This window comes from Phascolarctos cinereus, unplaced genomic scaffold, assembly GCF_003287225.1.
Source record: "Phascolarctos cinereus isolate Bilbo 61053 unplaced genomic scaffold, phaCin_HiC Scaffold_726;HRSCAF=1367, whole genome shotgun sequence".
Lineage (NCBI taxonomy): Eukaryota > Metazoa > Chordata > Mammalia > Diprotodontia > Phascolarctidae > Phascolarctos > Phascolarctos cinereus.
The window spans coordinates 121,876,086-121,903,299 of record NW_027556098.1 but is presented as its reverse complement, the minus strand read 5'-3'; the positions used below and the strand labels follow the sequence as shown (position 1 = coordinate 121,903,299).

Sequence of the window (27,214 nt, the reverse complement as noted above, 5' to 3'; positions counted from 1 at the left end):
ATTTGTGGTTAGCTTTGATCCCAAGGGGGAACCTGAAACTCTCACATTCCTGGCATAGCTGCCGCCTCTTGCACAGTCCAACCTCTGTGGCTCGCGGTACAGCTGGAGGAGCGCAGTCTCGCTTCCAGCAGTCACAGAGGCAGGATCTCAGTGCACGGGAGCTCAGAGCTGCGTGCGATCTTTTCCTTGCGCTCCTCTGATTTTTCCAGTTCCTTTTTTTTTAAATTATTATTAAAGTTTTGTTTTGGCACTTCGGCAGTGGGGGTAGGAAGGGGCAGCAGATAAGCCAAGGCACGCACGCATTCTGCATTTTCTCCCTCCAAAAGAACTCTGTACAGCTAGCTCCCCGGCGACTTCTGTGTGACTGGGTCTGAAGTTCTAGGACTGAGGCTCTCAGGCTATGGGTTGGTAAGTTTCACAAGGGAAATTAACGCGTTCTATTTGGAAGCTCGTAGCTCCTAGCGCACAGCCTGGAGAGAAGAAGCGAGCACCCCGGCCAATGCAGAAAGAACCTAGGGGAGGCTAGAGCGGATGACTGGGAGCTGAGAAAGGTCCCCCCATTCGTCTGTTCTCCTAGCGATCCCAGTGCTTTGACTAAACTGGGTTTCCCAGTTGCGCGACTCTTGGAGGCTTTTCTACGGTTTAGATTGGCGAAATCTTCCCGCAGGCTGGGTCATTGCAGCCTGAGGATACTTGGGGGACAGAGGGGGAATAATTTAGCTCTTGACCCTGGGTTTTCCTGTGCCCTTGAAGCCTGTAGATTTCTAAGTCTTCTGGTATTTGGAAACGGGAGGAGCAGGGAGGGCAGAGAGAGGGACGGAATTGATTAAAGAAAAGGGGGGCAATCCAAGAATTATTTGTTTAGTTTTGAATTACAGGTGCTTTTGCCCCCCAACTAGTTAAAGAAATCCTCTTTGTCTTGTTTGGAAAAATGCTTTCCGGAGCCATAAGCCTGGCTCTCACTTAGAAAGAATGTTAATTGCAGTCCAAACCCTGATGATGTCAGGGCAGAAATATTTGGAAAACAAAGAGGGACCAGAGCAGCAAAGGAAATATAAATACTTTTCAGATGGCAATCGGTCGAACACTTTGGAGGCGAATTAATGTTCAAATTGGTTCTAAAACTAAGGAGTTCGGAGGATGTTGACTCAGAAGTTATTTGGCGGGGGGGGGGGGGGTCCAGTTACAATTTTGGAACTCTGTTGCAGAAGTTGTTAGAAAGCCTGGTTTAATTTAGGCACCTAGGAATATCAGTATTTTGGAGAGAATTTTCAGGCAGTTTCTTCTCCCACCCCCACTCCACCTTGTTTAGTGAAACATTAAGTGTTAACAAAAAGCCAGAAAATAAATACTTTAGGGGGAGAGGATTATTTTTATAATAATTTATAGCTCCAGTTCCCTCCTTAACCTACAAAAAAAGGACTTGTAGTTTACGATGGTCTTGTGGTTTAGTTATTTGATATTTGAGATTAATGTTTTTTCATCAGGTCCAACATTACAAATAAATTATTAGCTTGCCTCCAAGACGGGACAATTTGCATAGTACACCTTGAAGAGCTCAAGTGATGATGTGTCTGAAGTAGATGCTGGATTGTCTTGATATTTAATCTTTCCTGACAGTCTTCGTTAGTGAGCCCACCATTTATTAGACTGTGATTACTGTAGGAAATGCCGTGGTAATTATGAAATATAAGGTTGGTTTGACTCCTAAGGATTCTTGTTGGTTCTGGTAAATTGTGAATTCAGAATCTCTCCACTCCTGGCCTAGGAGTGGTAGGCTGGTATGATGAAAAGACTGGGTGGAAAGTTATGCTACTTATGCAATTTCTAACTTAGCCAAAGATCCTTCCAGTGTCATAGTTGGGTTGTGGAGTTTGGTGTAGAATGAGGGGAAAGGGAAGGAGGATGGTAGTCTTCACTCATGAGCAGCTAGGTGATATAGTGGATAGAGCCTGGAGTCAGGAAAACCTGAATTCAAATCCTGCCTCATGCACTTACTAACTTACTATCAGTGTGACCCTGAGCAAGTCACTCAACCTCAGTCTGCCTCAATATCCTTATCTGTAAATGGGGATAATAATAGCACCTACCTCCCAGGATTTCTGTGAAGATAAGAAAATATTTGTCAAGTGCTTTGCAAGCCTTAAGGCTCTATATAAATGCTAGCTACTCTTTATTATTATTATTATTATTATTATTATTATTATTATTATTATTATTATTATTATTATTATACCAAACTAAACTGGTGATTTCTAGATATCACATTGGCCTTAGAGATTCAGGAATACCCACAAATTCACTCAGCTCTCTGACATGGTCACTTCAGTATGGCTTGGGAAATATGGCCCCTATTCAGATTCACTATCATAGACTTCTCTTTTAAAAATGAGTTTAATGTACAAATTGATTTGAGTTTTGATAGCTAAAGAGTTGGGGAATGTTGGGGTGATGGTGCTGCCTTAGGAGTCAGTAGCTTCCTAGCTTCCAGATATGCTAACTTGGAAAGCTTTTCCCTAGAACACCTTAACTGTAACAAGACAGTTGAGCCCCTACCAGACTCAGTTCTGTGCCCTATTGAAATCATGGCATGGGTGAGGACCCATAGTACTGCCGTTGTAGGGAATGTGCTATTACTGTTAATTATGACTACAGCTATTATGAATTACTATCAGCACACTGAGGAGGAGAGCCAGTTAGACTCTGTCCAAATAGTGGGGAAAAAATGTCTAGGGAAATTACCTCTTTGTCATCTTGGACTTGTCTGATGCATTAAGACACTGTAAGTTGGACCAGGTAAAAGAGTGTATGCTTTTCAGCTTACAGGGACCATGTGATCTGACTAGTGCTTGTTGGCAGGACATTCTTGCTCCAGTGGCTTGTTAAATAAAGCCTCTGTTCACAATACCGTAATTCATATCCGATCCTTTCCTTCTTCATTATCTGGCACTGCATGTTCATTTCCTCCTTCCCTGTTTCTAATATTCACTGTCTCAGAATGATCTCCAAGGTCATCCCATGACATTGGTTCAAACATGTCAGCTTAGTTCGTGCCAGTTCTGTTTTGGGGGAAGTAGCACCTGGTCAGACCTCCCCAAGTCACATAGATGTGAGTTATGGCCTTTTCATTATTAGAATTGGTTCATCTTCACCAGGGAGAGGTAATGGGGCATTTTCTCTAGTAGTCACTGAACTTTTGAACTACAGAGATGGTAGAACTTACAGTGGAGTTATTGACTATTATTTGGAATTTAGGGCTAAATGATACCATTTTCAGGACAGAACAGAATATTGGGGTTCTGTGAAAATGAAATCCCACTAAATAGTGTTTTATGGAAAGTCTTTGTCCCCATTCTTCTGGGCCAGTCGAAGGAGCTCCACCCTTGATGACGCTGTCCTTCCCTTTGCAGGTATTTACCCCTGGCCAATTGCTGTTAGAGCTTCAGGTGATTGTAAGACCTCCAGTTGTTTACAGAAGAGCAAAGAATGAGAACTGTGGAAGATTCTTCAGGGACTGTCTTGCACAGGCTCATCCAGGAGCAGCTGCGCTATGGTAACCTTACAGAGAACCGAACTCTGCTGGCCATCCAACAGCAGGCTCTTCGAGGAGGAGGTGGGGGGAACGGGGGCAGCCCCCGCTCTTCCCTAGAGAGCCTGACTCAAGAAGAGAGTCAGATGGTACAGCAGTCCACCAGGCAGGAGCCCCAGGGCCAGGAGCACCATGGCGACCATGCCTATTTGGAGAATGCCCTCTACCGATTCTACCAGCCCCTGAGCAAAGGCGAGGAGCTGCCCACTTATGAAGAAGCAAAAGTCCACTCTCAGTATTACGCCTCACAGAGAGGACAGCAGGCAGGCTTGCCTTGTCCAGGGGCCCCTGTGGACAAGGAACCCCGCAGGGGCAATGTAGCAAGCAGCAAGAGGCAGGATGATTCTCTGAAGGAGCTGAAACATGGGCATGTAAGGTCGCTGAGCGAGCGCCTCCTCCAGCTCTCCTTAGAAAGGAATGGTGCCAAAACATACAACCACATGAGCTCCTCCCACAGCTTTCCTCAGCTTTCTCGTCACTACCAGCTGTCCACCCCCAGGGGGCATCACACTGAGGGCCTGGAGCCCCGGGGTCCCCCACCAGAGTACCCCTACATCATTCCACCACAGGAGCCCTTTTCAGGCAGTGACACCAGGCACTATTCCAGGGGCAGCCCTGATTTCCAGCATCCTGAAGTCAGGTAACTCACCAGCAGGTCTCTTATCTTGATTCTGAGGCCTTGGGGGGGGGGGTTTGTTTCTCTACTCCCATACCCATATTTAAGTTTTCTAAGCTTTCCTTAGAGTCACAGATCTAGAGCTGGAAGGGACCTTAGAGTCCGTCTACTCCAACTCTATTGACTTTACTGATGAGATTGAGTCCAGGGTTAAGTGACTTGCTCAAGGTCGTATAGGTAATGTGTATCAGAAGAAGGATTTGGACACAAGTTCTCTGACTCCAGAGCCCTTTAACTTGTAATCAGAAAACCATCTGTTCTCCTGTTAGCCTGGTATGTGTAGCATTCCAGTCTGTCTGAACAAGCCAAAGGCAATAGTAATAGTGACCGATATTTATATGTGTCCTACATACATACACATTTTTCATAACAGTCTGTGACAGTAATAGAAGTAGTAAGCTTTATCATCATCATTATTAATACTATTTTGTATTGACTTGTTAAAGATCACACAGGTAGGAGATAACCAAGCCAAATCTCAAATCTAGGGCCCTCTGCCTCCAAATTTAAAGCTTCAAAAAAATCAAACTAGAGGCAAAAAGGGTAGTTTGAACTTAGATATTAGGGAAAGCATCTAGCAACCAGGGACCATTGCATGTTGAGGGTGGGTTTAATATTTCTAGGACTGATGCCTTTGGTTTTTAGATCACATTTATTTCTGAATATCACTCCCTAACCTCCACCGATAAATTAAAAGGGTGCAGCAAGACCAACTACTCCTCAGCCACCTCCTTGAGATGCCTGTAGTTCCCCCATTGAGCCCTAATACTAAGCAAAGATAACAATAACAGCATTTGTATGGTACCTGCCGTGTGCAAAAAACTGTGCTAACAAATATTATTCCATTTGATCCTCACAACCACTTTGGGAGGTGGGTGCTATTATTATCCTCATTTTACTGTTGAAGACACTGAGGTTAAGGGACTTACCCAAAGTCACACAGCTAGTAAGTGTCTTGATTGATTCCCGGCCTAGCACTTTATCCACTGACCCAGCTGCCTGTCTTTAGATGAGTCCGTGCAGAGTCATCTCGAGTTAGGAATGCTCCTGTCTGGAGCCACAGTTTCTGCTTTAGAAATGGTGCCTTTCCCTTTCTGCTCTGGTTGCTTCCTTCCATATTAAGGAAGCTGTGAGAGCACTGGGGGGGTGGGACTAGTGTGTATTATTTCCATTTCATATATTTCTTCTTTGCAGTTGCATTTCTTTTTCATATTTGAATCTTGTGATTTTGTCTGTGACCTTGCAAACCCTTTCTATCTGTTTGTCCAGGGGAGGAGATCCCTTATTTTAATGAACTAAAGATAATGATTAGAAGCTAGGCTTAGAGAATGTACATATCGAGTAGAGAAGGAGCCCAGCCCCCGTAAGAACAGGACTGACGTGTCTGGCTTATAGCTTATAGTTAGGGATTTGAAATGTTATGTACCTACTTTTATCTTTTCAATCTGTGTATCATCTTTTTAAGTTCAGAAAAAGGAACTATTGTCTGTAGTTAAGCACTCTTTGCACCTTATCCCAACCAGCCCTCTAAACTAAAGAGTCTATGGACTCTTAATTCAAAATCATTGATATATTTTTCCAGAGGGCTGTTTATCAACTCCCACAATATAGCCATTGGATCTGAGTAAAACCTTAGAGATTACCCAACCCAGGGATTCTTAACCTTTTTGGGATCTTGAACCCCTTTGGCAGTTTGGTAAAGCCTATAGACACCTTAGCATAATACAGTTTTTAAATGTATAAAATAAAATATACAGAATTCCAGAAAGGAAACCAATTATTTTGAAATATAATTATTAAAAAAAACCCCTACAGTTCATTGACCTCAGGTTAAGAACCTGTGATCTATAGTCTCATCTCATTTAACAAATAAGGAAACCTGGGAGTGACTTAACCAGGGTCACAAAGCTAGTAAGCATCAGAGCTAGGACTAAATCCCAAATCTCCTGATTCCTAGACTGCTCAGTTAATTGGCACATTTTTCTTTCTATAAATTATACTATTCTTAACTCCTTATTGCTATTCATGGCATTAGGGGTTCAGGTGTAACAGTGGTAAGGCTGTCTGTTTTTAATTTGGAGAAATAGGACAAAGTCTAAATAAGTCAAGGAGGAGTTATTTGATAAGAAAAGTCTTTGACAATGTCTGCTTGGATTTAAACACAGGCGCCTTATGTCAGAACAAAGTAGACTATGGAACAAGGCACTGATAAAATGGACCAGTCTCATGTGTGTACATAGGATTGTCTCCTATTTACAGGGCATTTGGCAACCTTAAGAAACAGATATTTCCAGATGGGTCCCAAAGCCAAAGTCATCCTCTTGCAAGTTAGCCATTGCAGATTGAAGGAAAAGAGAGGGGGTGTTAGGGGTGGGGGAGTGAAGGGGTTAGGGCATAAAACAAAAGGGGGACTAAGGGGAAGACAATAGAGCAAAGGAGGGAAGAAAGATGCCTCCTCACACACACATATACCTACCTTATTTCCAAGACCTCCGGTCTTGTCCTGGTGGTCCCTAATCTTCTCAGTCCCTGAGGTGTCCCTGCTTGGCAGGCTTCAATCCCCAGACCTCTAACACTGACTGGTTAAGTCTTCACTCAGAACCCACCTGGAATCCCTGTACTGGGTGACTAGCGCCTGCCTTAGCCAGCTATACTAGACTTTTTTTTCAATTTGCTTAATTCCATAAGCTTCTAGTCTCCTCTTTTCTTTTTCTGCATCTAGAAGGAGATAAAACTTCTGACTGTACTTGGCACCCCAGAAGCTCTCTGAGAGCAGCCAAGTGTTTATTTTGTGTCCCTTCAGTACTCAGTACTGTGTTCAGCATAGTGGCCTCAGTGAATATTTCTTGTGTCCAAAGTGGAGTGTGGTAGTAGCCTGGAACACATAGAGTATTTGATCATTTGACTTAAACACCCCTTTTAATTTGGTTCCTTCCTCCCAACCTTTTTACTAAAATTATGGAGAGTAATGACAGTTAACATTTATATGTTAGCCAAGCCCTTTTTGTATATTATCTCATTTGATTCTCACAACAACTCCGTGAGGTTAGTGCTGTTATTATCCCATTTCACAGATGTGGAAATTGAGGCTAAGAGAAAGGTTAAGTGCTTTGCCCAAGGTTACACAGTATCTTGAGACAGGATTCAAACTCAGGTCTTCCCCATTCTAGGTCCAGCCCTCTATTGTCTCTACCACCTAAGGCAAAACAGAGAGGTTTGGGTTTCTTCTTCATTTACTTTGTCCAGTAGATAATACTCTTTGCAAGTAGATAATTGGCCAGAACAAAGTTGGAGGAGAGTAAAGCAGGTCATGCTGGCTTAGAAAGTCCCCTTGAACACTGTATGCAGAAGGGGGATTAAAAATCCCAAGGTAACAGCTTTTGAACTGCAAGTGACCTTAGAGATAACTTGATCCAGATCTTTTATTTGAAAGAAGAGGAAACAGACCCTGAAAGTTCAGAGTGGATTTGTCCAGGCCCACTCTGACCTGGAGATTGTTACTTTTCTAAACGCTGGAGGGCAGGGACTGTCTTTTGTCCGTGTTTGTATCCCCAGTGTTTAGCACAATGCCTGGAATACAGTAGGTGCTTAATAGATGTTTATTGACTGATTGAAGAAGCATTAAGTTATGATCGCCTCAACCGGACTCAGTAGAGAATGCTTTGCTTTGGAGTTAGAGAGCACCTGGGTTCACCTGGCACCTGTGACACTACTTGAGTGACCTTGGCAACCCATTTAAAACCTGTCTCACTTCAGTTTTCCCATCTGTAAAATGAGGGGGCCTCTCAGATTTCATTTTAGTGTCAGATTTGTGACTCTAGGAATCTGCTTTCCAGGCTTCATTCCAGGGCCAGCCAGGGCCCAGGGTCAAGAGAAAAGAGGATTGTTTTCTGTCATTTCAGCAGAGACACTTCCTCAGGATAGGAACCCCTTGCTGAGCACAACAGTCCGTGTTACTTATTATAGGACTCTATTGTTCCATCCTGGCAACCTTGGCCTCTGTCTTTCTGGGCCCATAAATTTAGAGTTGGAAAGGCATCTAGTCTAGTTTTCTCATTTTACAGATGAGGAAACTGAGGTTAAGTGACTTGTCCAGGGTCTCACTAGTAGTGGCAGAGAACTAGAATTCAAAGCCAGGTTCCAGTGGCTTTTTAAAATCAAGTGTTGTACCTGCCTCGAAGAGTTTTCAGAAATCGTTTGGCTCCCAGAAATGATCTGACCTCCCGGGAGACATTGACCTTATCTCTGTTTTCTGTCCTTTGCTCTCACTGGGTCCCACCTCCCTTCCACTCCCCTTATCACCAAGGTAAGCAGAACTGAGCAAGTTTCTCAGTTGTAAAATCAAGGGGTTGGACTAGGTGCCCTTCAGAGGTCCTTCCCAGCTCTCACTTTTCTTGTTTCTGTGATGCAAATACACACCAAAGCCTATCATCCTCTTTTCCCCTGGGGAAGAAAAAAAAAAAAGGAGGGAAGCCTGGCTCACTTTTAATTCCCTGCCTGATTTTCATTCTGCTTGCTTATTTCACCTTTAAGTCATATAGTTTCTTGAAATGAATGACTTAACCTAGTTGGATTGGAGGGGGTGAAAAAGCTGAATTATCCTTTTTTTTTTTTTTTGCTGGTCCCTTATCCCTCCCACTCTTACCCACTTCCCCCCCCACCCCCACCCCCAAAAAAGACTACCCACATTATCTTTGGCTTCTCAGTGGACTGTCTGGGAAGGATTTTGGAAACTAAGTAGTGGTTTCTCCTTTTGGACCAGCCTTATTGAACTCTGACAGGAAAAGATAATATCACAGAAAGGAAGTGGACTGTTTTCTGGAGAACAAAAAGTAAGGGAAGGGGGAGGGGAAGAAAAGGAGAAGGGAAGGGAGGTATGGGGCAGAAAGGAGACTTCTTTATTCTTTCTTGGAGCCAAGTCATTATAGAAGAATGCAGGCTATGTTTAACTAATCATCTTAGAGCCAGACCAGGGCCAAATGGAGGTGTGAGTCCCTAAGGAAGTGTCTGGTAGCCAAGTTCCCGGAGAGCAGCCATGTTGAATTCATTGGGGTGTGTCCATTAGTTTAAGAGTAAAGGGAGCATTTTTTGACTGCAAGGAGTTTGATTACCTATTCATCCAACATTACAAGCTTTTATTCACAATCCCAGGCATGAGCATAATGACCATTGGCCCACAGGCTTGTGATGTAAGAGGAACATGCACTGTCTTTCTTTTTTACTGTATTTTCTTCTATTTTAACTGGCATCTGAGAGAGGGGAAAGGGCAGTATAGATTAGAGTGTTCTGCAGGCAGATGTTCTCTTACTTGGAGGATTTAGGGAATAGTAGAGGCAGGCAATGGAATACAATGAAAAAAACTTTGACTCTAGAAAGAGATCTAGTTTTGAATCCTACCCCTGACACTATACCTTGGTGATCCTGGCCCATTCATTCAGCATCCTTGGCCTTAGTTACTTCATCTGTTAAGTGAGAGGTTTGGATTAGTCAGTCCATGAAAGTTTCTTCTCAGTGAGCATTTGGTGTTGTATTAGTAATGTTACCTTATTTGTGAAATGTGTTCTCGGGGGAGAGAGAGAGAGATCCTTGTATCAGGGCAGCCAACACAAATATATGGAACTGGGAGTCAAGTCTTGACATGAGGCCCACACCTGACCAGGAATAAGGATCTCTCCTTCATAGTGTTAACCCATGCATCCTTACAGAGAGCACCTGGGCATATGTGAATGGCCCGTGAGAAGCTAAAATGATTTTGTCATTTAAGAGAGAAATTCTGACAGATCTTATCACCACATCGTGATGTAGAGAAGCAAGTCAGAAGATGGGCTTGAATCTTGACTCTCCCAAGATGCTGGTGTTACTTTAAGGAAATTATTTGTACTTTCTGAGATGAGGGAGTTGGAGCAGGTAATTTCTTTGCTTCCTAAAGCCTAACAATAGGATGCTAATGTAAATTTATGTGTGTGTTGCTCTTTAAAGTTTACAAATAATCCCCACCCCATCAGTTATGGTAGTGCAAATTGCCCCATTTTCCAGACAAGCAAACTGAGGCTCAGAAAAGGGAAGCAACTTTCCTAGGACAACTAGTGAATGTCAGAGGTGGTATTCAGACCCAGGTCTCCTGATTCCAAGTCCTGCATTCTTTCCTTTATGTTGATGATCTCAGAAAAAGTGCTTTATCCTCAACTGAAATTCCCCCAAAATAATGAGAGCAGGTGAAAGTTGAAACCCACACAAGATTTCCCCAGCCCTTCAAAAGAGGCTGCTAATGAGGTAATGACTAATGGCTTCTCCAATTGTTTCTGAATCTCTTGTAGGATCTTGCAGGCTCAGATGCCCCAGCCTTTCCTACAGCAGCAGCAGCAGCAGCAGCTCCCACCGCCACAGCCTGCCCACCCCCACCCTGCTGCCCTGTGCCACAGCCCCGTGGGCTCCCTCACCCCAGCTGGGGTTGATGCACTGATGTCAGCGCAGGCTGCATCCACCAACAGCCACCTGGCCCAGATGGAGGCCATTCTGAGAGACAATGAGAAACTACAGAGAGAAAATGAGAAGTTGCTGAGGGAATTTCAGACTTATAACGAGAAGGCGAGCCGGATTCAGAAGGTATGTTAATAGATGCATGGTACTGGGTAGGGTGCCAAATGTGTGCAAGGTGAATTCGGCATTTTTCCTCAGACTGAGGTCAGGGATGGCCCTTTTTCCAGAGCTACTGGTGCCTATAGCCTCCTTTGGCTGGCTCTAGCTGACCAGTAAGGGCAGGCAGACCTAACACAGTCCAGGGATCCGTGGAGCAATAAAGGATTTCAACGAGATAAAACAAAGAGATTAGTAAGAAGGTTCAAGTGAATGGGATTGGATAGAGTAAGAAAAAGGAACAGAAAATGGTTTCCACTGCCTTTTAATACTTGATGTCAAAGTCCTAGTCCTCAAGCTCCTCACCTTTCCAAATTCACCCAGGGCATTAACACCCCTTAACACACAACACACACACACACACACACACACACACACACACACACACACACACACTCTTCAAGCAGCTGTGAAGCAGCAACATACAATACAAGAAGTCTGGAGCAGACACAGTTGTTGGGCTGATTAGAAAGAGACCATTCACCATCTCCCTTCACATTTGCAACTTTTCTCTGTCCCTCCCTCCGCAGGGCCTCCCACAGAGAGCCCTTTGTGTTAAGGTACACAAGGGGAAGTCTGTTTCAGGCCAGCTTCAGCCAAAGAGAGAGCCCTCCTCTCCCCCCCTCCATACTGGAACAGATGGGTGACTTGTAGGAATTCTGGAGACTCGAGGGAGCACGTGCAGAACCTGTAGTAACCCGAACAGAAATGGAAAATTAAGTGGGATCTCAACAGACCAGGGGTTCTTAACCTCTTTTGTCTCAAAACCCCCTTTGGCAGTCTGGTGAAGCCTGTGGACCTCTGTTTCAGAATGATATTTTTAAATGCATAAGATAAAATAGTATTTCAAAGAAAACCAATTATACTGAAATAGAATCATCAAAAAAAATTTTTTTAAAGTTCCCAGACCCCAAGTTAAGAACCTTTGATCTAGACCCAATTTATAGTTTCCCAATGGTGGATGGATATGACCGAGGAGAAGAGAAGATTGCAGAGAGAGGTGGAAGCTGACTTGGCTGGTTATGTCCTTAAGAAAATCTTATTTGATAGCATTTGCTCTCTCTTTTTTTCCATGACTTAAATTCTGAAATTGGCAACCCTGAAGTTCAAGACTCAGATGGGGAAATCCCAGAGAAGATGACTTCAGAGGGTGTTAAAGGCACAGGAGACTTTTTCCCATGAGGCCTGGTAATAAAGCAAGAGCAAGAGACCAGATCCTTGACAAGATGGGCTGTTAGTGGGAAGGAACCTAACTGTCCACATCCTCTCTTGTGCTTCATGGGATAGGCTGGCCTGAAAATGAATGCTTCTCTCTGGGAAATTTTGCATTATTAAAGGCAGAAGTTCATAGTGATTCATGTCTAAAGGAGCCATGTAGTGGTTAGAAATAAATCACCCCACCACCACATGAGCCTTCAGAGAGTTTTTGGATGGCAATATTTTAGAGAACCATCAGAAAGGGATAGCAAATAGGGGTCTTTCTAGAATGTACTTCATGAAAATCTTGGAGTATCTAATTCATTGAGGTCATGTAGACCAATGATCTCACAATCCTGTAAAGCTGGTTTTTATTCTGAATGTGGGGCTTGATAGGAATTGATGGGGTGGTAAAAACCATTAAAGCCAATTTTTCTTTTGATTCCTCAAGCAAGATATGTCTTTCCTGCTACTGGAAAGGGTTAATTCCATTGATTTACACCTGCAGTTTTTATGCCTGTATCAAACAACCATTCTGTTGCAGGCAGGAATGAGAACGCAACGATTTTATGTAACTTCCTCTGGCTCCTCTCTCTGACTTCCCTCCTTAAGCTTCTCAGGGCAGAACAGTCCCCAAAAGAATTAACTCGTGAATCCAGTTAGACATAGAAGATTTCAATAGTGTTAGAAAAGGAAGAAAAGAAAGACTAAAGCTACTCATGATAACCTTAGTTATTGCTCTTCTCTGCTTTCCTGAGAAAAGACTCTGATCCCTTGTGTCCCTTTTTGCTACTCCTCTCCCCCAGCTGGAAACAGAAATCCAGTGCATCTCTGAGGCCTATGAAAACCTGATGAAAGCATCTACTAAGAGAGAGACCTTGGAGAAGACCATGAGGAACAAGATGAGTGGGGAGATGAGGCGGCTGCAAGATTTTAACCGAGATCTAAGAGGTGAGAAAAAATCAAAGTGGTAGAAGGAAAGCAGTGCGGAGACAATAGCTGCCCATGACCCCATATACTCAGAGGGGTAGAAAAGGTTCTATTTTCCCAAGATGTCTTCGTTTGCCTTCTCTGCCTTGGGAAAAGTCTCAGAATCTCCACATGAAGTCAAGTCAGCAAGCATTTATTAAACATCTGCCGTGTCCCAGGCACTATACTAAGTGCTGGGTATACAAAGAAAGAAAAACAGTTTCTGCTTTCAAAGAGCTCACAGTCTAATGGGGGGGAGACAGCATAAAAATGTCTCTTCACTCTAAACTCATAAATTGTATTGAGGACCTTTTCCTGGCATCTCAGGCTGTGGGACTTCCTACTACTCCTCTATCTTAGATACCAGCCACACTGTACATCCTAGGCAGGCTCCTCCTGGAGGTGGAACTCATCCAGGCCAATGCCTCAGATGTGTTCTTAAAGCCTTAAAGCATTTTCCTTGAAGTCACTACTAGTCGCTGCCATTGGAAAAAATATTGATCGGCTGTCTGGTCTCTAGACAGACACAAGGCACTTGGCCCTTTGATGCTTTGTGGGTGAGCTTTTCTCTTGATTTGAATCAAAAACCTGTGGCTTTAACTTGTGTGACCTTGGGGAAGTCATTTCCTCTATCTGGACTTCATTTCCTCATCTGTAAAATGAGAGGATTAAATTAGGTTATCTATGAGGGACAATCCAGCTTTAACTTTAAGTGTTACTTAATTCCCATTTCAGCCAGGCTCAGTTCAAGTGAATTTTTTTTTTCCTAATCTATTACTTGGGAAAAAATTTGGGTTACAGCTTAATGAAACTCTGAAGAAAAAACTTTTTTTTTCTTCCTTCTCTTAACATTTCAAACAGAGAGGTTAGAAACTGCAAACAGACAACTAGCCAGCAAGACGCAGGAGGCCCAGGAGGGCAACCAGGGCATGGTGGCCAAGCTTCTGGCACAGAGTAAGTACCAAATGCCCTTTTCTGGCCTTCTGGATGTCTTGGTGGGGCTTGGCTGGCTGAGGTGACACTTTTTGGCTAAGTATACAGCTGTTGTGCTAGGTAGTGTGAGAGATACAAAAATAAACAAACAAACAAAAACCCCAAAGCATGCCCACAGAGGGGAGAGGGGTATTGTAGTAATCCAGGCATGAATGAGATCATCAGGATAATGACGTGGTGGTTGGGTTGGAAAGTAAAGTATGCAACTGAGAAGGACTTTGGAGGAAGAAACCATGGACTTAATAGCAGATTAGCCCTAGGTGGAGAAGGAAAGGAAAAAGACAACTAACATTTTCAACCTAGCTGACTGGAATAATCATTTTACCACTTATAGAAATGGTAAAGTTGGGAGGGGGTTTCTGAAATTGAGGGTTAGTTTAGGCTGCTTGGAAAAGTAAAAAGTGTTGATTTTGAAGATAGGGGGTAAAGAAGAACCAGCAAAGGAGATATCAGAGGACCTGGGTTCAAACCCACCTGTGATGTTTAGCATCGATGTGATCTTGGGCTAGGTGGCCCCTGAAGGTCCTTCCAGCTCTGGATCTGAGACAGTAAAAACTGTGTCAAAAAAGAGATGTGAGGGAGAAAGACCAGCAAAATGCTGTATTAAAGAAACCAAGTCAGGAAAGAGTTTTAAGAAATTGTCAGTGAGGGACATCAAATATTGAAGACAAGTCAGTAAGGATAAATACAAAGAATAGGCCATTGGTATCATTGATCTATTAGTTTCAGGAGAAGGGTGGGGATATATAAAGTATCTAAATGAAAAGTGGAGGCAGGAGCTATAACCCTCACATTCAAAAAGTTTGGAAATAGCAGGAAACATGTTTGACTGTGAAAGGAAGGAGAAAAGTTAGTCATTAGCTAGAATAGGTAGAGTCAAGTAAAGTGTTTGGGTTTTTGTTTTTAAAGAGATGACAGCAAATATTTATTAAATACCTAGCGTGTTACCTGAGCATGTCTGAAGGTGGAAGGAAAGAAGGTCAGAGGACTCAAGTGGAGGAGTTATTAGCTTAATAGAACTGGAGAAAAAGCACCTTCTGAAATGGAACAGAAGAAAGATTTAGAGGAGAGATTTAGGAACAGATATGTTGAGGTGAAGGCTGGAGGACACAAGGGAGTACCCTTTTTGTCAAGTAAGATGTGAAGTTACTGTGTGGGGAGGTTTTGGTGTTACAGAATTAGGGTTTTAAGGAAAAGAAAGGTTCTGGGACAAATCCTTCTGAGGGTGTGTGAGTCTCCAATGGGCCATGGTTCTTCCTTCCCAACATTACCTGTGACCTGAAAAAAAAGTAACGGGGGGTGGGGGGAGGTCCGGAATTGGGCACTGGTGACCCACAGAGACTTAGAGGAAAGCCGAGGTGTTCCAGAGGGCACAATTCAAATAGCTCAGGGTAGAATCTTGAGCAGAGAAGAGGGAGTGGGTGCCTGAAGTGACCTCATAGACCAGGCATAGTGGGAGGGGTTGAGTCATTTAAAGGTCCTAGGAAGAGAGAGGAACATAGGTATGGGAAGTGATAGGTAAAAGAAGGCAGGTAAAAAAGGCCTTCAAGGACTTAGCTGTGGAAAGGGTGTAGTCTTACTGGGGATTGGGGTTAAGGATTGAGTGTGGCCATGAATTCGGGTGAATACTGCATGGAGGCACGGGATGGCAGATGGGGGATATAGGCTTCTGGGAATTTTGCTAGAAAGAAAGGAAAATGGTAAGGAGGGAGGCAGAGTAAGATTTCTTTAAGGCAGCAGAAGAGGCCAATCTGCTTTTGGAAGTTTTTTGAGTTCCTCAGGGAGAACTAAGCTGTTCTTGGCACTTCAGACAGAGTTATTAATCACCACAGCCATCAGTGTGACCTGGATTCTTCACATTCCAGAGGCTGTTCCTGCTCTTCCATTCTGTGCTCTCTCCTCCCCTCAGCTCAGTCCCAAGTCTGTTAGCTTCCTTCCCTTATTCTGTGATCTTTAATGTGTGTGCATGTGTGTTATCTATATATATGTGTGTGTGTATGTACACATATACACACATACACATCTCTTTCTGTGTGTACCTATATTTTACCCAAGGGGCTTCAGTTTAGGGCAGGTTCCCCACCCCTGGATTAGGCTTTAGGCTGTTTCATTCATGGTCTTAAAGTAAAATCATTTAAAAGTATTTTCTTTAATTTTCTCTAAAAGTCACCCTATCTGATCACCTTTCCCATTCATTAACTCACTCATTACAATTGTGCTCCTTCCTCCCCCTCCCCCTCTGTTTCACAAACTTAATCACAGACACAGAAATTACTTTGATGAGCTTTCCCTCCTTGAAATGAAACTTGCCTTACATTCTTCCATCAGAGTCCTGTTTGGGCCAGCTGAGAGGAGACAAGACATGACTTATGGATTTTGCCCTCCCACTCAGGTGCACAAGGATGGAGGACACATCCTGAAAGAAAGCTTATTCTAAGAAAGGCTCTTTAGAACCTAGAATTGGGAGATTTGGGAAGGGGACATGCTGACAAAATTCCTTCTGCAAAATTTTAGCATCCTGCAAACAAGTCTGTGTTTCTTTGCCTAGTTTTCTAGCCCCGACAGCCCACAGGGTGGAAACGTTTATTTTCACATCAAAGGTCTCCAGTGTTTGCCATGCTATTTTTTTTTTATCAAAGAGGCAGTAAGCTACCTTTTAAAAGGCAAAATTGTGCCAGTCTTTTCTTATAAAATTTAGATTTGACACATGTGTACATACGCACACAAACACATGGCACTGATAATCCTGACTGAGAGCTGTGAACTTGAGATTATTTAATCATCTGGACACTCCATGTGGCTACTGTTCTCCTAACATGAATTGAATGGACCTGGACCAGGTCAGCAACACCCATACATAGTGCAGATGGGATAAGGTGTAGAGCAGGGTAGAAGAAGAATCTCATTGGGCCCTGAAGTGTTTCCATCCAGAAACTCTCTTGTCTACTTCCCCATGTCCCCACAAAGATCAAACTTTCAGAGGACAGGGGTAGGTGTGAGGAACAAGACATAAAAGGGAAATTCAGACAACACAAAAACAAAGATCAAAATATTTTTAAACTTTTTTTAAAATCAAGCTCATTTTTCTTCCTCTGCTGATCTCTCCTCCCCAAGCCTATTATTCAGACCTTTCATGCTGTAACAGTTAGAATGAACAAAAATTAAAACCTATTTGGGCATTTCCCCCTACAAAAAACCCCAAACTTTCTCCCAAAGAGCACCCTTTGCCCCAGAATGGCTTTTTATGCCTGTATATACATCTGATGATTTCATAACAGAAGGAAACAAAGGGCTGGTCTGGGATAGGCCTGCATTCTGCTTTCCGGCCCTCCCAACCTTAAGTAAACTAATCACTTAGGGCATTAGAGTATTATTGTATTTCCCAAGGCTCTCTTCTTTCCTAAAACTCTTTTGACATCAGACTGTTTCAGCAGCCCCTGTTGCAATTGGACTTCTCTTTTAGTGAAAAATCTGTTTTCTAAGCAGTCTTACAAGGCCAGCATTTCTACCTCGCCTATACTGCATGTTTGTTCCTTGCTCCCCTGCAGTTTCATATATTTGACAGATTCTTGGCAAATAGGAATGACAGGCAGTAGTGGAAATAGTCCTGGACTGGAGAGTCAAGAGACCGAGGTTCTAGTTATGACTGTCCCTAGTTAAGCTCTACAACTTTGACCAAGTTATTGCCTCCTTGAAGAGACTTCGAGTGAAGAGATTGGACTGAATGAACTCTTAAAGTTGTCTTATGGAAAACTAAGACTGACTTGAGGGTTTGAGAGCTTGTTTGTTTGTTTATTTATTTATGGTGCCTTGGGATGACAATCCCTGCCTTTTCCTTATTCTCCAGCTCTAGAGTTTTAGGGAAAATTCCACGTGCAGTTAAAGCCTTCTCTCCCTCCATCATGATCTAGACCTCAGGGTATTTATTCTAGCTGACAGCCTGATCTTGGCATCTTGACATATCTGCGAATTGACCTTAGAAACTTAATCGAATCCTTTTTTAAAAGCAAACAAAAAACCAGAACTTCTCACTTGTCCAAATACCTTTTTTTGAGTTTTGATATTTTCACTAAAAATGAACCACCCTATACTAAACATAGGCTTTCTCTTCTACAATTTTCCAAATCCATACTTTGTAAGGAAACACACATGGCTTGCAAAGTCTCCCTTTTTACCTTCCCCACTATTAAAATCCAATTCCAAGAGGGAATGGAAAAGAGCAGTTTCACGTTTTTTATCACACTGCTGATGTAGCATAAAGCACTGGCTTTGGAGGTGGAAGAGTCAGCTTTGATATTTACTAGCTGAGTAACTTTGGACAAGTCACTTGACCACTCTGGATCTAATTTTTCCCATCTATAAAATAAAGGATTGGTCTAGACCGGTAGTGTCAAAACCCAAATAGAAATGGGGGCCACTATACGAAAGGATCCCTTACAGGCCACAGGTTGACTTAATTTTAAAATGTAATAATATTACATAGATTTTATTGCATTTTATTGATTTATTTTGTTAACTATTTCCCAATTATATTGTAATCTGGTTTGATCTGCTCTCGGGAATGTTGTGGGCCATGTGTTTGACGCTTCTGGTCCAGAACATCTTCCAAGGTCATTTCCAGCTCTAAATCTTACTCTTTTGGAAGGAGCTGACCAATTAGAATAAGTCTTACTGCACATAACAGGTCAGCTGAATGGAATGTGTCTGGGTGAAACAACCCTCTAATAGTTATGTCCCAGGAATCCTCCTGTAAGAAATGGTCTTCCATCATTGTGTCTCCCATTGTGCCTTGTACGTATTAGATTCTCATCAAATCTTTGAGCAAGGGAATGAACAGACCTTTTCTCCTTCTCTTCCCTCCCAGACTATGAGTCTCAGCAAGAACAAGAAAAGATGGAACGGGAGATCTCATTGCTCCGGAGCTCCAATGAGGACCAGCGCCGACGGGCAGAGCTTCTGGAACAGGCCCTGGGTAACGCCCAGGCCCGGGCCGCAAAGGCAGAAGATGAGCTTCGGAAGAAGAAGGCATACGTGGAGAAGGTCGAGAGGCTTCAACAGGCCCTGGGGCAGCTCCAGGCAGCCTGCGAAAAGAGGGAACAGCTGGAGCTACGTCTTCGAACCCGCCTGGAGCAGGAGCTGAAGACTCTTAGGACGCAGCAGGTGAGTGAGTGACCTATGCCTGGCCTATACTTAAAAGTCAAGAAGACCTGCCGCAGGCACTTAGCAGCCATGAGACCCTGGACAAGTCACCTGATTTCTCCCTGCCTTTAAGGTCCCTTCTAGCTCTAAATCTGTGACTAACCCTCTTCTTCGATCCCAACCCTCTCCCTACCCCCAAGGTCCGTGTACCAACCAAAAGTTCCTCTGCTCGTTTGCTGGATGCATGGCCCCTCTGACAAACTGATGTTGACATGAACTCTGCCAGCTGTTATTTGGTTAACTATGAGGAAATTGTGACCTTGACATCTGTTTTCCTCTAAGCAGACTTCTCCGTGTCCCAATCCACTTTGGGGACAGAATTGCTTCCCAGACTAAATCAACAGGGATTTGGGTTCTTCTTCAGACTCTGTTGTAAAAGGAGTGGGGAGGGGAGGGGTGGGGACAATCAATTATCGTGCTAGGTGGGAATATCTACAATTAGAGGAAAGGTTTCTAGGCCAGAGAATTTTAAAATATGACAACCAAGGGGAAGGTTCATAGAAGAGTAGCCTGCTGGAAAGGAGTGCTGGACCTAGTGTCAAGAAGGCCTGCATTTGAGTCCAGCCTTAGTCCAGCTGTGTGACCCTGAGCAAGTCACTTAACCTCTGTTGGCTTCAGTTTCTTCATCTGTGAAATTCAGATAATAATAGCACCTCTACCTCCTAAGGTTATCGTGGGATAAAATGAGCTAATATTTTATGGAGTGGTTTGCAAACCTTAATGTGCTATATAAATGTTAGCTCTTGTTATTAACAGTAATGATAATTGTACATATGCATAGCATTTTATAGCCATGGGCCTTACCACCTTCCGTTCATCTTAGCGAATTCCCTTGTTCTAGATGTATTATTTCATTTGATCTCAACAACTCTATGAGGTAGGTAGTAGCACAGTTATCATTATCTTCATCTTCCAGATGAGAAAACTGAGCTTTGGAGAAGTCAGAAGACTTACTTAGGGCCAGTCAGCCACTTGATGTGACTCATTTGATCCTTCCAACAACCCTGCTGCAAGGTCGATAGCCTATGTACTAAATTCATTCTCCGTACTTGTGACCATTGACTTTAGGATTTATTAAACATCCTTGTGGAAGTCACTCTGCCAGGGGCTGGGGAGATACAAAGACAGAATGAAAAACAACCCCTGCCTTCAGGATCTTGCCTTCTACCCTCTGTAATAAGTATCTTTCTTTCCTAATGTGCCCTTAGCAGAATTTTGGCAGTTAGCTGAAAGCTAGGAGTCATGGTATAAAGAGTGCCAGATCTGGTGAATTCGAATCTTCACTCAGACACTACCTGTGTGACTGGCCAAGTCACTTAATCTCACTCAGCCTCAGTTTCCTTATCTGTGAAATGGGGATAATCATAGCCCCTACCTTCTAGGATTGTTGTAAGGTTCAATGGGATAACCTTTATAAAGCGCTTTGCACGCCTTAAGGTGCTATATAAATTCGAAGTATTATTGTAACCGTCACTCACAGAAGCACTCCTGACCTTACCTATACTCTGTCCTGAGCTCATTTATGGGTTTGTAGGCAATAAAACTTGCAAAAGGATCTAGACCTAATTTGTTATTCTAAGACCTATCTGAAGGTCCCACCCTCAAACATGAACTTGTTTGTCAGAGAAGGGGGAGGGATGAAGCAAGCTCAAGTGTGGGTCTAAGTTCACCAGCCTCCTTTGAGATGGGTCAGCCACCAGTAGGTGACCTTAGCCTCATTTTGTGCCAATGCAGAGACAGATGGCAGCGCCCAACAGCGGATCGCCCGAGCTCAGTGTGCCTAGGCTGTCGGAGCAGCTGAGGGAGAAGGAGGAGAGGATCTTAGCCCTCGAGGCAGACATGACCAAATGGGAGCAGAAGTACCTAGAAGAATGTACCATGAAGCAGTTTGCCATGGATGCCGCTGCGACAGCCGCCGCTCAGCGAGATACTACCATCATCAACCACTCCCCTCAGCACTCCCCCAATAGCAGCTTCAATGAAGATCTCCTCCTCACCAACCACAAACACCAGGAGATGGAGAACAGGTAAGAACTTGTGGAGGCACCTGGTCCTATTCTTCTTCCTGTACCTCCCCTAGGGAAGCTAATTCGGTGAAGTGCTGAGCAAGCCCTGCAGTGCCAGACAGAATCTCTGTGTAGCTTTCACTGAAACACAAGTTTGGGGCAGTTGTCCTGATCACGCAAACCCTAGGGAGGCTTCTTTGATTGTGATGAATAACTGAAATGTGGCATGATGGAAAGAACAGTGGACTGGCAGGTGGGGCACCTAGCTTCTTGCTGTGCTCTGCCACTAAGACCTTAGGCAAACCACTGGACTTCAGGTTTCTCGCTGAGTATAAATAATGATAACAATGATTAATAATAGCTAGATTTATATAACGCTTTAATGTTTTCAAAATGCTTTACAAAATCTCTTTTGTTCATCACAATAACCCTAGGAGGCAGGTGTTATCATTATCTGATGGGGAAACTGAGGCAGACAGCTTAAGTGACTTGACAAGGGTGACACAGCTATTCAGTGTCTGAGGTAGGATTTGAATAGGTAAACAGAATGATAATAGCAGTTTTCATTTATGTAGTATTTTAAGACTTATAAAATCAATTATAGACATTCCCTTCTGTAAAATGGAGATAATCACATACTTATATTACCAACCTCATAGGGTAATGAGGTAAATGCTTTGTAATCCATCAAGTGCTCTAGAAATATGAGCTATTATATAGTATTTTTATAGTATACTATGCTATTATACTTTAAAACCTATTCTCAGGCACAAGTAAAAACCCTAAAGGTAATCAGCAAACATTGTTTGTCAGTGAAGATGATGATAATGATAGGTTTCTAACGATTCACGTTCCCAGGATTATTCACTATTTGACTCTACAAAATTTATAGCACACTTGGACAGGTTAGTTTTGCCACCAGGTAAAATAGATATGCATAATAATAACAGTAGCAGTGCTTTAAAATTCTCCAAATGATTTACATTAGTTTTCTCATTTGATCCTAACAGTGACCCAGTAAAGTAGGGAGCTAAATCCTCCCTTTTATATATGAGGAAACTGAGGCAGACTTGCCCTAAGCTTGCAGAGCGTATGAGTGGCATGAGCCCCCACTGTCTTCGAACATTTTAGGCAAGAATCTGACTGGTCCTGAAGATAACTGACTGTTTATTTCTGAGCAGATGTCAAATGATTTGATGTTTCCTGCTGATTGACATTTGATCCTAACTCTTTGGTCAATGTGGGCAGATATAGGGCTTGGTTTTTGTATACATAGCTTCACTTCATCTTTGTACAGCATGCCTAATTGGTGCCTCTGAAGGAAGGGCTGTGTAGGTGCCATCATTGAAGTAGACTTACATCTATCAATAAGCATTTATTGTGTACATATTATGAGCCAGCCAGTACTAGACACTAAATCTTCTGCCTTTCCCACCATTACAAGTGATGAAGAAATGCTCTAACAGCTTACACAGGTCCTATTTTCAGAATGTGGATTTTAAGCTGTAATTAGAAGTCAGAATGTGATCATATATCCAGAGGACCTATAGTGAGCCTCTGGTCATGAGAAAGCAACTGTTTTCAGTCCAATCCAGCATTCACCTATTCATTGCCTGTTAGGTGCTAAGCTCTGTGCTAGGCACTGGTAAAAATAAAGATGGAAGAAACAAATGCCTCTTGCCCTCAAGCTGCATGCATTCTTTTGACTTTTCAGTGGTACCACAAGACACAAGGCTAGGCTGAGATGGGAACATCTTCAAAAAATGTTGCTGTTGCTACTGTTTTTTTGACTTAGCATTAAATAGATGCTTTCTTTGCTCCCCTGCACTCCAGGTTAAAAGTGCTCCATGCCCAGATCCTGGAGAAGGATGCTGTGATTAAAGTACTTCAGCAGCGTTCTAGGAAGGACCCGGGCAAGGCCTTGCAGTGCTCTCTGCGACCCGCTAAGTCTGTGCCATCCATCTTTGCAGCTTCAGGGACCCAAGGCTGGCAGGTGGTCTCAGCCATCAGTGAAGGACAGTCTGATGGCCTCTCCTGGGGAGCAGCAGGTAAGAGGACCCTGGGAGAACGAAGGAATGTGGAGAGGATTTTGCCTTGAGGTCTTAGACTAGTTTTTTCAAGGTTCCTATTTGATTTGATTCATCTCATCGAAAAATCTAGGGACCTTGAAAGCAAGCGATTGAGGTCTTGTGAGCTTCCAAAGAAGATACAGCTGCCCTACTAGATTAAGTGTGGTGTAGTAGAAACACACTAGATTTGGAGTGTCAGGAACTGGGTTCAAATCCCAAATGAAAAAAGCTTTGCAAATATTATTTGTAAAGTACTTAACTTAGCAATGCCTGACTTGTACCTGGCATATAATATAGCTGTTATATAATTGCTTATTCCCTTCTCTTTCCCTAATGTTCCCCGATAAGTACCATTTTGTCAGGGTGCTGATGACAACCTAGAAATATCCTATGTTCTTCTAGCAGGTCGGGTCCCAGCAGAGGAGATGCCCACCAGCCCCCATCCCTCCCATGCCAAACATGTAAGCAAGGATGGAAGTACTCAGACTGATGGCCTTCCTGACAGTGTTATCACCTCCCAGGGGCCTGGGCCTGAGGGCCTCTTGAGCGGCAGCAGCAACCATGGTGGAGCTCTAGCTGGTAAGTACTCCACCCTGTTGGGCTGCCCTGGTCACTTGTCCCTAGCTCCAGAGAGAGAGAGAAAGAAAGGAGGGGTGGGTGGGTAGGTAGGAATGGAAGGAGGAAGGAAAAGGAAATGAAATGAAACAAAAGTTGTCTCCCCATTGCCTTCTAACAACTGTCTTAATCCATTGGCACTTGATTGAGGCTAATACACATGATGTGAGCTGGCTTTGACTACCATAAAGAGTTCATAAAGTGCTTGTATGCTGCTTTAGCTGAGATCATAGAAGCAAATTGTGGGGGTGAGGTGGAGGGGAGGGTGTAGAGAACAGAGAATGATGAAAGTCAAGAAGGAAAGGGATATGAATCTGTCTGATGTTTCTTGCACACTGCATTGTAGAGATGAAATTCATTAGTTCATTCATTCAGCAAACATTTATTAAGTGCCTACTTTATGCCAACTATAAACCTACCATGCTAGATGCTGGAGATACAGAGACAACAGGACAGTTCTCATCCTCAAGGAGCTTACGTTCTCCTAAGGGTCGTAGAAAACATGTCAGACGTGTCACATAGAAGTAAATGTAAAATTATATTCCAAGGTAATAGAGTGGCAGCTGGGATCCAGAAAGACTTTATAGGCTTTAAAACTTGAGCTTAGCCTTGAAGGAAGAAAGAGGTGGAGGTGAGAAGGGAATGTATTCCAGGCCTGGAAAACTACACTGACCAGTTAGGCTAATGGCCCTGTCTAATGAGAGGAATTTGTTTTACAAAGGAACTGGGAGGGAGGAGCATGGAGGAGATTCCTTTTGTCCTCTCCTCTCCCGCCCTTCTGTAGTAGAATCTACATAGTTCTGTCTGTGCCTCATGGAGTAGAGAACCACAAATATGTGAAGAATTTCCAGCCTCCCCTCCCTCACATACTGCTTACACCCTCCCCCCAAAGCCTCTAGCCAAAGGAAAGGAGATAAACTTATCTGAGTGTTGGAGGCAGCTAATATACCCAGGGAAGGAACAGGGAGAACAGGCCCAAATCTAGGAGGGAGTAGGGAATGAATTCTTACATGTTCTTTGAATGAACATTTATGTCACCAAAAATGTCAGGGCAGGCTACTGTGTGGAAAAGAGAGGGCAGGTCTTAAAATGATGTTTCTGTATTAGAAGAGGGAGCAATAAAGGCCTTGGGATATTCATTCATGTGTATGTTTCTCTTCCTCAGAATCTCCAGCTACATCGAAGACTCAGGACATATCTGAGATGGTGGAGATCCTGATTTAAAGAAGCAGCTGGCTCTGTGGCCCTCAAAATAGCTTTATGTCCACCTCTGCAGATCCCATCAGATCCTTCTCAAACTACTAGCTCCCATCCTTCCTCTGACATAGACCTGGGGAATCCTTCCTACCCTGTGACCTGGCTGGGGACATGCTCACTCTGTTTGGCCTCGGAGTTTGGAAGGAAACTGATTGGGTGGGAGCAGAGCTGTTGTGTGATCTGCCTCCTGTGTGACCCATTGACCACAGTTCTCCCTGAACAAGTTGTTGGAAGCCAGGGTTTGCTGGAGCTATCCACAAATCCCACAGGCAGATAAAGAGATGCAAAGAGTTCAGAGAGGGGCTGAGCCCCCCTCTTGATCCTAACTTGCCTTGAACAATGAGAGGGAGGCAGTTAAGACTGGTAAGGTATGTGCGGAGGGCCGTGTGTGGAGAAGACACCCACATATGGGTCCTGGAAGAACTGGTTGCTCAGTTTCCATGGAGAGCCATCTTGTTGGTACCAAAACCTCAAATACAAGTTGCCAGAAGTCAGCCTGTGTTTGTGTTTTGCTGGCTCTGCAAGATTCTTACTCCTCCTCTGTTCTCCAGCCCTGGCTTCTTCCCCTTTCATCTTACAAGGACTGGAATCTGGTAGGGTGGATATGATTTTTATTGGTTTTATCAGCTGCTCCAGCCAGCTTGCTGAGAGGAAAAGTCCCTTAACACTCTTAAATTGGACTGTGTACCCTTAGGCAGCTGCACTAGGAGACATTGTCCTATTATTTGTATATAATTCCTTCTTGTAGGGAACAGAATGGATATTTTTCATTTCAGGTTCTTTCCCACATGCTTTGTTTTCCCTCTCCCTGTCAGCTGCTCTCTTTGTCCTTTCCCTGTCCTGTTCCTTTATAATATTTGATTTCTTAAATTTTTTTTAAAAATCCTTTTGATTGCGAACACTCTGATCTTTTGAATGTTTGCCATCTTATCCTTTTCCTCCATTTTGCATCCTGTTTCTTTCGAACATTAAATATCCATCTGGAGAGCCCTTCAGATGCCATTGCCTGCCTTTTGGACAGTCTCCATAATTCCTGTCAGTGGAATTTCCCTTCTGTTTGTTTGGTTATAAACCATGAGCCAAATGGAATGTATCAGTGTGTGTATCCGAGTGTGGTGGGTGTATCCCAGCGTTCTCTTCTCTCTGTTTCCATTCAGGGGACAAATGGCAGCAACCATCTTAAGTTCAGCTGACTTTTTTCTGAGGTCACAGAACTCTGAGCTGGAGATGGGATTATGCTTAGGGGAAAGAAAGGAAAAAAAAAACAGCCACAGCAGAATTAGAAGAAGAAAAAAGGACTTCTGAGATAAAAACCATTTTAAACAGGCAGAGGATTAATTGGATTTTTAGCTGCACATTTTGACCCCCCACACTCTGGAATAATACCAGATACACTGATATTGTATAAGTGAAAATTTTCTTACATGCCCTTGGCTACTGACAGCTGGCTTCTGACAGTAGTGGATTTTGACTTGTATATAAGTCATACAGTTCAGACACCAGGAAAAATAATGTTTCCCTGGTTTGTCCTTCCAGTTTTCAGCTCAATCTGTATATCTATCCCCTCTCTTTGTTTTTAGATTTTATATATATGTATATTTTTTCCTGGTTCCTTAAGTTTCCTTTTAAACCATCTGTGCATTTGCTGGACAACTGCATTTTTTATTGTCTACCCTTCCCCCACACGCTTTAAAATGGATTTGGTTCCTGTGCATTGTTTACAAAGCAAAAACAAAAAGCAAAACAAAGCGGAAAAATATTGTGAAAGAGGAAGACAACTTAATATATTTTGGATTAATATTGGTATTTCTTTTAAAAGTATTTTTTCGTGCTGTGAACTTTTTCTGCCAAAGACAATGATGTTTGTTTGTATGTTTTAAGTTATCTTAAGTATTTAAAAATGTAAACTTGGCTGTGTTGCTGTGCCACCCTGTACCAGGACTGCTGTAGCATTCCACTTGGTATAACAGTATTTTAATTAAAAAAAAAAGTAAAAATGTTGAAACAA

General features: G+C 43.1%; 1 protein-coding gene across 2 annotated transcripts; it reads left to right on the top strand.

Annotated features, from left to right (window-relative positions):
- AMOTL2 (angiomotin like 2) lies at nucleotides 1–27,214 on the top strand. Of its 2 annotated transcripts, none has more exons than XM_020986081.2 (10): nucleotides 1–408; nucleotides 3,411–4,229; nucleotides 10,583–10,871; nucleotides 12,905–13,049; nucleotides 13,929–14,021; nucleotides 18,925–19,220; nucleotides 20,994–21,286; nucleotides 23,099–23,313; nucleotides 23,740–23,913; nucleotides 25,115–27,214. In XM_020986081.2, the coding sequence occupies exons 2-10, from the start codon at nucleotides 3,487–3,489 to the stop codon at nucleotides 25,171–25,173; spliced, it is 2,307 nt and encodes a 768-aa protein (XP_020841740.1). In that variant the 5' UTR covers nucleotides 1–408; nucleotides 3,411–3,486; the 3' UTR covers nucleotides 25,174–27,214. The 2 variants fall into 2 exon arrangements, with proteins under 2 accessions (XP_020841740.1, XP_020841739.1); XM_020986080.2 differs by having other exon boundaries at nucleotides 2–408; nucleotides 23,737–23,913.

Bases quoted from the DNA above. Each gene is read 5' to 3' on its own strand.
- AMOTL2 (XM_020986080.2), top strand. From the start codon at position 3,487: ATGAGAACTGTGGAAGATTCTTCAGGGACTGTCTTGCACAGGCTCATC. The intron at 4,230-10,582 runs GTAACTCACCAG...AATCTCTTGTAG, and splicing joins TTCCAGCATCCTGAAGTCAG to GATCTTGCAGGCTCAGATGC. The intron at 14,022-18,924 runs GTAAGTACCAAA...CTTCCCTCCCAG, and splicing joins GGCCAAGCTTCTGGCACAGA to ACTATGAGTCTCAGCAAGAA.